Source organism: Chanodichthys erythropterus, chromosome 19, assembly GCF_024489055.1.
Source record: "Chanodichthys erythropterus isolate Z2021 chromosome 19, ASM2448905v1, whole genome shotgun sequence".
NCBI lineage: Eukaryota > Metazoa > Chordata > Actinopteri > Cypriniformes > Xenocyprididae > Chanodichthys > Chanodichthys erythropterus.
In genome coordinates this window covers 24,658,727-24,674,073 of record NC_090239.1, presented here as the reverse complement: position 1 = coordinate 24,674,073, position 15,347 = coordinate 24,658,727, and the positions used below count along the sequence as shown (strand labels likewise).

The 15,347-nt window shown below is 34.1% G+C and overlaps 1 protein-coding gene across 4 annotated transcripts in view; it reads left to right on the top strand.

Annotated features, from left to right (window-relative positions):
* The window catches only part of usp22 (ubiquitin specific peptidase 22), a 60,336-nt gene that overhangs the window by 35,443 nt on the left and 9,546 nt on the right, over positions 1–15,347 (top strand). For 3 of the 4 annotated variants that reach the window (XM_067369303.1, XM_067369302.1, XM_067369300.1), the window contains exons 3-7: positions 534–647; positions 1,894–1,995; positions 8,694–8,860; positions 9,866–10,013; positions 12,166–12,271. In XM_067369303.1, the coding sequence (XP_067225404.1) occupies positions 534–647; positions 1,894–1,995; positions 8,694–8,860; positions 9,866–10,013; positions 12,166–12,271 (637 nt within the window). The remainder of the gene's footprint in view (positions 1–533; positions 648–1,893; positions 1,996–8,693; positions 8,861–9,865; positions 10,014–12,165; positions 12,272–15,347) is intronic. The other variant, XM_067369301.1, reaches the window with a different exon arrangement.

Sequence of the window (15,347 nt, the reverse complement as noted above, 5' to 3'; positions counted from 1 at the left end):
AGTTTAATGCAAAAACAGTAGTTACTGTACAATTACATGAAATGTAAAGGCTAGATATATTAGTTTTTCTCCATATAGAATAAAGGAATTTGCCATTTTCACTGTAGCATTTTTATAGTCATTTACAGTTAAAATTAGTCTTTTTTTTTTTTTTAAAGTGTGAGAATGAGCATCAGAGAATGATAATTCCTAAATAATACTCCTCATTCACAGCTATAGCATCAGTCAGGGCAAGAAGAAGCTGACAGGTAAAAGCAATTGAAATCACAGAGCTCTCCATGACATTTCACAGAGGACACGATATTGTGGCACAAGCGGCGATGGATGTTCGCTGTGCTGCACTCTAATTATTATTCCCATCACTTATTAAAGGAGGCAGATTTGCTGCACTGAGCAATGCTTGGGATGTTTCCTTAATGCCTCATCCATATTTACAGGGCAGATACGGGAAGATGCAAACGTCAACTTCTCCAAAAGGTCTCTAATAGGTCCTTTCCTTCCTTTGTTTTTCTTTCTCTCCTTCTCTTATTCAGCTATAGACCTTTTGTATGGTGGAATATATTGCTTTGTGTGCCAAGACTACATATACGACAAAGACATGGAGCAGATTGCCAAAGAAGAACAAAGAAAAGCATGGAAATTGCAAGGTGGGTTCCTCTTACGCAGCCTTTCTCGCATAATGTAGTTTAACTTTGCCTGTGGCTTAAGGGGCATTAATTCAGAAAATTAATATTCAACACTGTTGTTTTGCGAGCCACAGGAGGCCGAGAGTGTGTGTTTTGTTTGTGCCACTGATAAGAGCTAATTTTTCATTATTTTCTTAAGCTTGCTATTGAATATGCATAAGTGCGACATGCAACATGTAGCATAATCCTAAACTAGGTTTGCATTTGCTGTTGTTTGCAAGGCCTCAAAATAATAGCGTTCAAGTTTTACGAAAGTTTAGTTTTCAGGCTTGCAATGAGGTCACGTCATCACTGTCAATTTGCATTTTGAATGCTGAAAGTTTTCAAACCTTCTTATGTGCAGAGTTTATGAAATCCAAAAATAATAATCCTGTATGCAAAAAGTTTGATCCAAAAGATTCAACTCTATCAGGTATTTTGTTATAAACCTGTAAACTGTTATTTTTGGAACACAAAAGGCGATTTTATACCTGTAGTTCTTTTTCATTCTAACTATTTTTGTCAAGTTCTAAAAGTATTATTATTTTCTAAGCATAGCCTGTGTTCATTCACAGATATCACTGACACCGAAAAAGCATCTTGCATCATGTATTACGAGACTTTTTTCTTCAAAAATGCTGTCTACTGTGTTGCACAGAAAAATAAATTATGGGTTTGAGTAAATTTGAGTGAGTAAATAATGAGTGAGTGAATAAAACCTCCATTTAAAACACCATACTTGAATATATAGACAGCCATTTATGTATTTGAGTTGGTAAGATTTTTAATGTTTTTAAAAGTAGTCTGCTCATCAAAGCTGCATATATTAGATGAAAAATACACAAACATATGAAATATTATTACAATTTAAAATAGCTGTTTTCTATGTGAATAAATTGTAAAATGTAATTTATTTCTGTGAATTTTCAGCATCATTACTCCAGTCTTCAGTCACATGATGCTTCAGATATTAATTTTAATATGCTGATTTGATACTCTGTTGTTATCAATGTTGAAAACACTTGTGCTTTGTGGAAACTGTGATGCATTTGTTTAGGATTCTTTGATGAATATAAATTTCAAAAGAACAGTATTTATTTCAAATGTGTCACTTTTATTCAATTTAATGCAGCAAGTATACATTTCTGTAAAAAAAAAAAAAAAGTCTTGCATGTATTTCTAGCTTGATTTGCATGAAATATAATGTGCCAATTCTCTAAAACATCAGGTATTGGAGAGAAATATTCAATGTGGGAGCCTACGAAACGAGAACTGGAGTTGCTGCGACACAACCCCAAACGAAGAAAAATCACAGCAAACTGCACCATCGGTAAGAACTTCATTTCCCATAGGCCACATTTCTGAAACTCTGTTCAATAAAACAGCTCGGCATGTAGCAGTTGATTAGGGCTCTGCCAAAACTCATCTGTATAAAACCAGTGGGTTCAAATGATTTTGTCTGGAGACTGCAGTTTGCACAGGAGCCAAGACCACTCTTTGTTTCTTGGCCATCAGTTTCAGCGTTTTTTCATCCATTTTTTTTTTTTTCTGTGTGCATGCCATGGCGCAGTAAGAATAAAGTGTGTGCACGCACAAATATGAGGAGATATGGACTTTGGCCATTAGAGAAATAATGGTTCTCCTCCTCAGAGGTTCGGCTCTCTCCCTTCTCTCATTTTCGCCTGTTTCCCCTCAGTCAGAGGGCCTGGCAGTGGAGTAATGGTGTTAAACGTCTGCACCACAGGCCCAGTGTAGGCGCTAAACGCCAGCCTCTCTCACGCCCAGAGAAACGCACTAATGCGATTAGCCATATGAGAGCCGGAACTTCCATTGATCATTTAGGATGTAATATGGCCCATGTATGATGAATTCAGATGGATATTGTGTGAGATGGCTGTTGGTTTACAGGCTCTGACTACACTGGAGGCGTCCGGTGACACAACGAATCACGACACAACAGCTTGAGGCTATGTCTGCTGGAAGTGTCAAAGCTGAACCTCGGCGTGTTCGTTAAAGATTGAGCAATCAGCTGTGAGCTTGATGCTAGGCTTCAGCAACAGTAAAATGAAATTAGATCTCAAAAGCTAAATCATTTTGCACAAACTACAAATTGATTTCTATTCAGAAACAACTAAAAACTGAACGACGTTAAATATAAAGCATAGCATAGCACAATTCCCGAACAAATGACTCTTTTGATCCAGTTCATTTATAGTGAATTGAAAATGTACAGCGCGACCTATGTGAGTCTGTTGATTCCTGAACGAATGACTCTTTAGAGCCAGTTCTTTTTAGTGAATTATATACAAAGTTGGGAGCAGTATAGAAGGATTTCCAAATTGAGTGACTCTTTTCAGACTATTCTTTTTAGCGAATCAAACGCATGCAGCACAACCAGAGTAATCAGAGTTTCAAGCAAATGACTCTTTTGATTCAGTTCTTTATAGTGAATTGAAAACGCACAGCGTGACCAATGTGAGCCAGCTGATTCCTGAACGAATGACTCTTTTGAACTGGTTCTTTTTAGCAAATCAAAAACATACAGCACAGCCAGAGTAGTCCAGTTCTCAAGCAAATGACTCTTTTGAATTGGTTCTTTTTGGTGAATCAAAAACACACAGCATGACCAGTATGATCAAACCAATTCCTGAACGGATGACTCTTTTGGTTCTTTTTAGTGAATCAAAATCATACAGCACAACCAGAGTAGTCAGATACTCAATCAAATGATTCTTTTGAGCCAATTCTTTATAGTGAGCCACAAACATGCATCATGACTGGGGTTATCCAAACAATTCTTGAACAAATGGCTCTTTCTGAACTGGCTCTTTTTGTGAATCAAAAACGCACCGTGTGACCAGTGTGATCAAACTGAAGGGATGACTCTTTTGAGTAGTCAGATTCTCTAGCAAATGACACTTTTGATCCAGTTCTTTTTACTGAATTGAAAACAAATGATTCTTTTGAGCTAGTTGCTTTTTAGGGAATCATACACAAGTGGGAGCAAATGAGTGACTCTTTTGAGCTGGTTCTTTTTAGCGAATCAAAAACATACAGCACAACCAGAGTTGTCCAGTACTCAAGCAAATGACTCTTTGAACTGGTTCTTTTTGGTGAATCAAAAACACACAGCATGAACAGTATGATCAAACCGATTCCTGAACAGTGATTCTTTTGAGCTGGTTGTTTTTTAGGGAATCATACACAAAGTGGGAGCAAATGAGTGACTCTTTTGAGCTGGTTCTTTTTAGCGAATCAAAAACGTACAGCACAACCAGAGTAGTCCAGTTCTCAAGCAAATGACTCTTTTGAACTGGTTCTTTTTGGTGAATCAAAAACACACAGCATGACCAGTATGTTCAAACCGATTCCTGAATGGATGACTCTTTTTGAGCTGGTTGTTTTTAGTAAATCATACATAAAGCTCGAGCAATATAGACGTATTCCCAAATTGAGTGACTCTTTTGAACCAGTTCCTTTTTAGCGAATCAAACACATACAGCACAACCAGAGTAATCATATTCTCTAGCAAATGACTCTTTTGATCCAGTCCTTTTAATTGAAAACGTACAGCCCGACCAATGTGAGCCAGCTGATTTTCAAGCAAATGACATATGATACAGTTCTTTATAGTGAATCGAAATCATACAGCACAACCAGACTAGTCCAGTGCTCAAGAAAATGACTCTTTTGAACTGGTTCTTTTTAGTGAAACAAAAACACACAGCATGACCAGTATGATCAAACCGATTCCTGAACGAATGACTCTTTTGAACTGGTTCTTTTTAGTGAATCAAAAACATACAGCACAACCAGATTCTCAGATTCTCAAGCAAATTATTCTTTTGAGCCAGTTCTTTATAGTGAGCCACAAACATACATCATGACTGGAGTGATCCAAACAATTCTTGAACAAATGGCTCTTTTTGAACTGGCTCTTTTTGTGAATCAAAAACACAGTGTGACCAGTGTGATCAAACTGATTCCTGAACGGATGACTCTTTTGAACTGGTTGTTTTTAGTAAATCATACACAAAGCTCGAGCAGTGTAGACGTATTCCCAAACTGAGTGACTCTTTTGAGCTGGTTCTTTTTGGTGAATCAAAAACATACAGCAAAACCAGAGTAATCAGATTCTCTACCAAATGACTCTTTTGATCCAGTCCTTTTAACTGAAAACATACAGCACGACCAATGTGAGCCAGCTGATTCTCAAGCAAATGACTCTTTTGAGTCATTTCTTTTATAGTAAATCACAAACATACAGTGCGACCAGTGTAATTCAAATGATTCCTGGACAAATGACTCTTTTGAGCTGATGCTTTATAAAATGCATAAAGCGCAAGCAGTCTAGATAGATTAATGACTAATGATACAGTTCTTTTATAGTGAATCGAAATCATACAGCTTGACCAGAGTGAGTTGTTTTCATAATTTGTTCAAGAATGAGTTCAAAAGAGTCATTTGCTCAAGAACTATTTTAGCGAATCAAAAACATACAGCACAACCAGAGTAATCAGATTCTCAACCAAATTACTCTTTTGAGAGAGTATAGTGAATCACAAACATACAGTTCGACCAGTGTACTTCAACTGATTCCTGGACAAATGACTCTTTTGAACTGATGCTTTTATACAATGCGTAAAACGCAAGCAGTCTAGACCGATTCTCAAGTTAATGAGTAATAATACAGTTCTTCATAGTGAATCGAAATCATACAGCTTGACCAGAGTGAGATATCTTCATAATTTGTTCAAGAATGAGTTCAAAGGAGTCATTTGTTCAAGAACTAATTTAGTGAATCAAAAATGTACAGCATGACCAGCCAAATGACTCTTGAAACTGGTTCTTTATAGTGAATCGACAACATGCATCACAACCAGGGGTGCGTTTCTTAAAAGCATCGTTAGCCAACTATAGTCGCATGTGGTGTTGAACTCTGGTAACAACAGGACTTGGGACTCTGCAACCCCAGATTTGTCCTATAATTAAGCAAATTACTTTTTAGAGCCAGTGTTTTATAGTGAATCAAAAACATACAGCATGATCCATATTATTCATGACTCTTTTGAGTTAGTAATTTTTAATGAGTCAAACGCAAATCTTACAACTTACCGTTTTGTTGTGCTGTCAAACTTAAATTACCATTTATCACATTCTTTTTTGTTGTTGTTGTTGTTGTTTTTTTAGTATTGTTTACTAAATAAGTCTGACTATCTATTATCTGAAATGCTATCAAATATTCCTCAAAAGAATCATTAACCGAACCGGAATCAGTTACTTACGATAGCAGTGCATACAAACAACTCATGTTGTTCCAGTTGATGCACAAACAGTTTATTTTCCCAGTATATGTCATACATTTAGTTCTGATGCTCCGCTAGTGTCCAGCGATGAGACTGAAGCGGGGGGCCGTTGTCAGCAGTGATGTGCTGTGTTGGATCAGGCGTACATATGATGTTCAATCACTAGTGAGCATAAATAAAATATTAGCACTTGAAAGTGCCGCAGGAGGCGCGGGATGAGGCCGGACGTGTTTCTCTCTCTCTCTCTCCCTCTTTCCAGGTTTTCTCACTGTTGGCATTTCAGCAGGGCTACTTGTTTTGGTCGCGTCTCTTTTTCTCCTCGTCCTCCATCCCTTCCTTTAACTAAACTCTGAGAAGCGTGAGGAGCAGATGTCTGAGCGCTGTAGATTTGGAGCAGGGCCAGTCGAAGGCGTTTAGCCACCCTTTGAGAGCACAGGCCGTCTGTTCTCTCATCCCAAAGCTCACGGGCCTCCTGTAACCCGTCGAACTGTACGAGCGGGAGGGGGAATGGCTGCCCTCGTCAGCACAGCAGGGAAGTGACTCTATCTGACAGAGAGGGAGGCCAGCTGAGTTTGGCCATGCAGAGTCTTCTGGGGTTATACGCTTCAGATTGAGACGAGGGCGTTTACGTTGTAAAAATGGATCAGTTTGCTCAATTTTAACCATCGAATTGAAACTCTGTATGTTAAACTGCTATTATTGTATCCCTGCGACCTGTGCCATCAGAACACATTCTCTATAATACACTGAGAACGGCTTTTCTTCATGTGTTTTTGTTTTATAAAAATTGTATGCCCTGTTATTAGTCTATATATACATTATTTAAATTGGTTACTATGTATGTAACCTCCAGGTAAGTGCAATTTATTTTAAATATTATTTTTGAAACTTTAATGCGTTTTACTCATTCATTTTATGTTTTTATTGTTGTTATTTATGAATAATTCATTAATAAAATTGACGAACAATAAATACAAAGTAAATTAATTATTATTGTGTTGTTATTATTGTAGTAATTATTAACTTTTTAATAACTGCTAATAAAGGTGTATTATATATATATATATATATATATATATATTATGTAAAATATATTAGGGCTGTCAAACGATTAATCGCATATAAAATAAAATAATAATATAATGTAATAAAATAATCGCATATAAAATACAAGTTTGAGTTTGTATAATATATGTGTGAGTAATGTGTGTAATTAATATGTGTATATAAATACACACAAATTAATATATTAGTATATATTTAAGCGAAATGTTATTCATGTACAAAAATGTATTTATATATAATATAAATTATATAAAATATATATATATATATATATATATATATATATATATATATATATATATATATATATATATACTACTATATATATATAACTAATACAAAATGTTGATAACAGTAAATTAATAAAACATTACGTTGTTATTGATGTTAGTATTAATAATAATGTATAAATAATAAATTCATAATAAAAATTGTGATGAGAGTAAACAATACATTAATATCATTTTTTTGAGACACAAAAAAAATGTTTTTTGAATTTTAATATTTTTTCACGTCATTACATTGTTTAGAGCATAAGAAACAAATGAAGATTTTTTTTTTTTTACATTTTATTTTATTCATATGTTATATGTCCTCTGTAGAAAAATAAAATGTTTTAAGAATAAAATGACATGTATAGGCAAAAACATTGGGGATTTTTTTTTAATCACCAATCAATGTTTAGGCTTCATGATGTTTTTTTTTTTTTTTTTTTTTTTCAACAAAACTTTGTATAAAGATGATTCTCAACTATGTTATGAAAGATATAATGGAATTAATTGATATACTATTTTACTTTATGCAATACGTGGGTAAAATAGCCATGTGTGGGTTTTACCATAAAATGCATCTATACACTGTATCTAATTTGCATATTAATGTGTTCTTGGAGCAACATGCAATGAAAAAAGAAGTGTAATAATGGGAGTAATTGGCAACATTTTCATAATAATATGTAATAATTAATAGGAATATTGATTATATAATTTCTTTCCCTATTCACTTGTTGTATCTCCCAAAATGCCTGATAATCATGATTTAAGTCCTGGTGTCCTCTACAGTGGACATGTATGAAATCAATGTCCTGTTTTGTAACAAAGTCATATTTTGATTAGAAACCCCATAACATTTTCCTGAGATGTTGATTTATAACAAACAATTTGAAAATTTAATCAGATTTAAATAATTACAAAATATTATCATGTTTCCATATGATGGAAAGCGTGCTAATTTTCCAGCGTGCTAATTTTAATTTTTTGTCATATTTAAAGACCAAGAAGTTGTTGTTGTCATGGCGAAACCTCTCAAGATTTGGGATCTCTGCAAAGCCCTGAATGTGCTCTTTACAGGACATGTATGATGTCAGAGAAAATCACTAAAATATAATGTCCACTACAGGGGACAAAAGTCTATTCCTGGGTCCCAGGAGGATAATAATAATAATGATTTTATTATTTTTAATAATAATAGCTACACTTATACTTCTAATTCATTTACTCTATATTATCATTTGACTAAATATAAATTATTAATAATAAAATACTATAAAAATTAAGTTATAAATTAAAAACTTTGATGTTTTAGCATACTCAACTGCAAAATTACTCAGTCTATCCTTATTTTTAAGGATCTCTGTACTTTATGTTCTCTCTTTCAGGATTGAGGGGTTTGATAAACCTTGGGAACACATGCTTTATGAACTGTATTGTTCAGGCTCTCACACACACTCCGCTGCTGAGGGATTTCTTCCTGTCCGACAGACACAAGTGTGAGATGCAGTCCAACTCTTGCCTAGTGTGTGAAATGTCTCAGCTCTTTCAGGAGGTGAGAGCTCTACAAACACACACATACACTAATTAATATGTATACACACACACACACACACACACACACACACACACACACACACACACACACACACACACACACACACACACACACAACCAGTCAAAAGTTTGGAGTAATTAAGTTTTTTTTTTTAGGTTTTTTTTTTATGTTTTTAAAAGAAATCACTTCAGCTCACCAAGGCTGCATTTATTTGATCATAATACAGTAAAAAATTCAAAATAATATTACAATTTAAAAGAACTGTTTTCTATGTGAATATATATTAAATTGTAATTTATTTCTGTGATCAAAGCTGAATTTTCAGCATCATTACTCAAGTCTTCAGTGTCACATGATCCTTCAGAAATCATTCTAATATGATGATTTGCTGCTCAAGAAACATTTCTGATTATTATCAATGTTGAAAACAGTTGTGCTGCTTCATATTTTTGTAGAAACCGGGATACATTCCCATTCAAAAGTTTGGGGTCAGTACTATTTTTTTTTTTTTAAAGAAATTAATACTTTTATTCAGCAAATATGCATTAAATTGATCAAAAGTGACAGTAAAAACATTTTTTAATATTACCAAAGATTTCTGATCAAATAAATGCTGTTCTTTTGAAATTTCTGTTCATCACAGAAATGCATCCCAGTTTCCACAAAAATATGAAGCGGCACAACTTTTTTTCAACACTGAAAAAATAATCAGAAATGTTTCAAATCATCATATTAGAATGATTTCTGAAGGATCATGTGACACTGAAGACTGGAGTAATGATTGGAGTAATGGTGACTCGTAATAATGACTATATAATAATACTTTTATATATAATAATTTTATTTTATATAGCATAATATTATTTAAATATAATATTTTACTGTATTTTGATCAAATAAATGTAGCCGCCTTTCAAAAGTTCGTTCAAAACTTTTGTCTGGTATTGTACTCGTTGCACATGTGGCGTCTTAAAACTTGTGTCTTCCGTGTTTCTGCTGTAGTTCTACTCGGGTCACCGCTCTCCTCACATTCCCTTCCGGTTGCTGCACCTTGTCTGGACTCACGCACGACACCTCGCTGGATACGAGCAGCAGGACGCTCACGAGTTCCTCATCGCTGCTCTGGATGTGCTGCATAGACACTGCAAAGGTACTGCAGCCAATCAGACGCCAATCAACTGCAGCCAATCAACTAATTCCATCTTTCCGAATCGAATAAAACACAGCATTAGCTTGTTAAGTATATTAGTTCCACCTGACTGCTTTTCAGATGAAATGGGTGGTATCGAGCAGGAAAGATGATGAAATAACGCTTCATGATGCGTTAATGGTGACAGCTGTATTTTAGGACTAATCGGCTGTCGGGAAGCAAGACGAGCCGGAACAGAATGCACTTCAGGCTGTCTGAAATTGAGATTGAACTGTTAAATATAAAGTGTGTGATTTCTGCAGCACATCATCTGCCATTGGCTGGACAAACAATAGCAGCCCCGCCTCAAAATCACGCCATTGGTGGAGCTGGTGTTGCTGTGTCGGTCTGATTGGGATTATCAAACAAATAAAACAATGTTATGATAGTGAAACCATTTTAACATCAAGAAACTTACACAAATTTTGATATATATATATATATATATATATATAAATTAAAAACTTTTTTTCTGCTAAAAATTGCAGTTGTGATTTTAAAATACAATTTAAAAAGTTTTGTTGGACTACATAATTTGGCCCCAATCTCTGATTTATAATAATAATAATAATAGATAAATAATGGATTTTACTAAATAAATATATGAAAATATTTATTGAACACTGATTTTAAACATGTTTAAAAAATTCAACACTGTAAAATAAAAAATTAGTATTTAAGAAAGAATAAAATAGATATTATAAGATATTATAATAAAATATATTATTTTAATATGGTTATTAGTTTTACTAAATAAAATTATGAAACAAGATTTATTAAATGCTGTAATGTTTAAAATGTTTAAAAATATTAAACACTAAAATAAAAAATAAAGAAAAATAATAATAATAATAATTTCATTTTTATGTAGCAATATGACTATATAATTATAATAATAATAATAAATATTTTATTATGTTATTAGAATTACTAAATAAAAATATGAAACAATATTTATTAAACACTAATGTTTAAAATTTTTAAAAATATCAAACACTAAAATAAATAGATTAAGAAAAATAATAATTTCATTTTTATGTAGCAATATGACTATATTATTATAATAATAATAATAATGATAATAATAGATAAAGAATCAATATTATTTTATGGTCATTAGTATTACTAAATAAAAATATGAAACAAGATTTATTAAACACTGTAATGTTTAAAATGTTTAAAAATATTAAACATTATAAAATAAAAAATTGAGTATTTAAGAAAAAAAATCATTTCATTTATATGTAGCAATATGACTATAAAATAATAATATTATTATTATTATTATTATTTATTTATTCTTAATTAGGATTATTACTAAATATATTGGACAAAATAAGAAATTTTAGTACTGTAATATAGTTTACTGTAAAATAAAAAACTAAAACTATTTTATTTTTAAGTACAACTTTAAATTTACAATACTAATTTCTTAATTTCGTAAGGAGAATTTTCATCTGAAACATGCAGTGCATGTATTTATTTAATGAAATCACAGCATTTCAGGTTGATAATCGCGTAAGCCATATCACAACTTGGGTTTTATTTCTATTAATCGTGCAGCTCTACTTTTAACATACTGCAAGCTATTAAAAATGATTCTGGATCATCTGTCAGATAGCAGTGAGATTTAATGCATGTTATTTCATAAAGATCCCTTCAGTGTGCTTTAATAGCATGTCAGCGGTTCTCACATAAGATCTGCTTGTTATTCATGTATAGATTCGTGACTCTGTAGGATGAAACATTTCCTCCTTTAAAATATTGATTCCGCTCTGAACTTGCGCATGTGCGCTAGCGAACGAGAGAGTCTTGTCGCATTGTACGCACCGGGGTCGAAGTCGGTGGGCGACGGGAGCAAACGCTCAGAAACGGAGACGGAAGAGCGAGGAGGAACAGCTCACTGCTGAAAGAATCAAACCGAGAGGAAGTGAGGGGGAGGATATGGATGGAGAGTCGGTAGACAGACCTCACTCTTCCTCCTGCAGTGTGAAACCGAAGGGAGGGGTGTTTCTGCAGCAGTCCGAGAGCTGCTTTCTAATCAGACCTTCTCTTTCTCTCTGTGTGTGTGTGTGTGTGTGTGTGTTCATATGCTGCTTCCATGTCCGCTAAGGAGATGACAATGGGAAAAAAGCCAACAACCCTAACCACTGCAACTGCATCATTGACCAAATCTTCACAGGAGGCCTGCAGTCTGACGTCACCTGCCAAGTCTGCCAGTAAGACCAGACGCAGCACAGTGTGTTTGTGTGAGATGAACCGAGCAGAGCGAACATCTGTGTCAACTGTTCATATATCTGTTCTTGCATAAATTGACACATTGAATGTATTGATGTATGCAAGAATGAACTGACATACTGCTTGTTTTTTCTGAATAAGGCCATTTTAAGTCCCTTTTAAGGGCTTTTCTACAAATGTTGTGCTCTGCTAGAACGGGTTTTAATGTTTGAATGTTGATTATTTTCCTCATATTCTCCATTATTGCAGCTCCTCTCTTCCCAGTCTGTCAGTAACGCTCTGTTTCTATGAAGCCCCTCCTTCTGAAAAGCACAATGTGCTCTGATTGGTCAACTGGTGCACTGTGTTGTGATTGGCCCCTTACCATAACCACCCTTTTCAACACACTACTAACTAACTCCAGTGCTTCCCACAGGTTTGAAATATACTTGCGGTGGTAGCCGGGTGGAAAATCCTCCTGTTTGTTACCCACGGTGTGCTACATGTGACAAACAAATAATATGTGATTTTTAACAGTATTTTTATTTATTGAAATTAATTTGAATTACATAGCATACTATAAAATTTATTTACATACTAAAATTATGCATTATTATGCATTGTAAATTATGCAAAATTACAGCATTTAAATGGTTCTCCTTTTTCTATGTTCTCCTTGCTGTCATATAGTGTCTCTCTCAGTGAATGGGACACAGATTTTACTAGTAAAATATATATATATATATATACATACATACATACATACATACATACATACATACATACATACATACATACATACATACATACATACATATATATGTGTCAAATAATGTTCTTAGTCTTTTTTGTTCCTGTGGGGGAGACTATAATAATTTACAATGAATTAAATGGAAATGAAATTAAATACAATTTATTGTGTAAGCAAAGTACCAATAATGCCCAAAAGAAAGAGAAAAAACTTAGCGTGTGACTTTTAATTATAAACAAGTCCGAAATACACCGGGACTCTTATTTTGAAATGTCTGTACTATTGCAGGCTGATCCTTCAGATTCTTACAACCGTATAAAACATTTTATATAAAGGCCATAAAGTAGACATTGTAATAATTCATCAGCAATCGTTTGGCATAAATCTGCGCTTTTCATTGATTGAGAATCACTTTGAAGCAGTCTGAAGCGCTGTTGCGCAAGCTTGTAGAACGCGCCACAGCGCCGCCTTGTGACTTTGCAACAGGCAGCACCCGTGGGTATGTTAGCGGGAGCAAACAGTTCTGATGCACACATCACGAGCAGGTACGAAACGCAGATGGTTTCATTATCTTGTGCAGATATAAAAGTATAAGAGGATAAAAATAATAAAAGCAAAAATGTGTCTCCAAATATACTTGGGCGGCCGTTATTATACCTGGGCGACCCGCCCAAGTAGTCTATGCTTGGGAAGCACTGAACTCAACCAGGCCCCCGCCCCCTTTATTCTGCATATGAATTATTTAAACTTGGAATATTTTGACATGTTTTTTCCTGGAAGAAAACTCTAGATTACAATGGAAGCATTTCAGAGAGTTCAGAAACACTGAGGCTAATATAGAGAATAATTTGTCCTTTGTGAGCTTTTTCATGCTCAAACAGCAACATTACACACTAAAGAACGATGAACATGGAAAAATGCATAATAGGTCCTCTTTAAGTCAATTCACTCAGTAAACAATTTTTTTTATGTAGGCACTAAACATTCTAGTACTCTTGATTTTACATTACAATAACATAATTCAAATAACATCTGATAGCAATGTTTTTATCAATTTTGCACACTGTAAAAAAAATACTTTTCATTTTAGTCTAACTAAAATGTCTTGCATAATGTAGAGTAAACATGAAAAACGTTCACACGAGCCCTTCAGTGTTGCTTTAACACTGTTGCCGTGGGTTGTTTTTTATGTCCATGTTTTCATGTTTACTGTACATTATGCAAGACATTTTAGTTGGGAAGTGGAATGTGATTGTTAAAAGTTGTACTGATTTTAAAGGGTTAGTTCACCCAAAAATGAAAATTCTGTCATTTATTACTCACCCTCATGCCGTTCCACACCCGTAAGACCTGCATTCATCTTCAGAACACAAATTAAGATATTTTAGTTAAAATCCATTGGCTCTGTGAGGCCTCCATAGGAAGCAATGTCATTTCCTCTCTCAAGATCCATTAATGTACTAAAAACATATTTAAATCAGTTCATGAGAGTACAGTGGCTCAATATTAATATCATAAAGCGATGAGATTATTTTTGGAGCGCCAAAAATAACAAAACGACTTATTTAGTGATGGCCGATTTCAAAACACTGCTTCAGAAAGCATCGGAGCATAAATGAATCAGTGTGTCGAATCATGATTCGGATCGCGTTTCAAACTGCCAATGGCTGAAATCACGTGACTTTGGCGCTCCGAACAGCAGATTCGACACACTGATTCATTTGTGCTCCGATGCTTCCTGAAGCAGTGTTTTGAAATCGGCCATCACTAAATAAGTCGTTATTTTGTTATTTTTGGCGCTCCAAAAATATTCTCATCGCTTTATTATATTAATATTGAATAAACTGTTTTAAATTAGATTACTTTTTTTTTTTTTTTTTTTTTTTTTTTGGTATTGAACAAATTAGGTGCATAATCAACATTTCTCTCATTTTGTCCAGCATCTCTTATTTTTGTTAATGCAATATAGGTTTGGATTCAAGAATGCATACTGTCCTTGAATTCATCTTACTAGGCGGCATAAATGATCTTTTTTCGAACAGCCATTACATTAATGTTGCCTTAAAATGCTCCCTGGTCCCTACATAGGCAGCTCACTAGGTTTTGGAGCAGAGCCGGTGTCTATGCATCTTGTTTTCTAGAATGCCAAATACACATGCTCCTCGGCACCACCTTGTGTTTAGGTATTGCATTATGCACATTGCATTCCTACTGTTTCTTGATTATTCAAGTGCCGATGCATTAGTCAAGCCAGGTTTTAATGGCCAATTAATTAGTGTTCTTTCCAGGTTGTGCATTAGTAGTATTAGAAAAAGATCTGATTATTT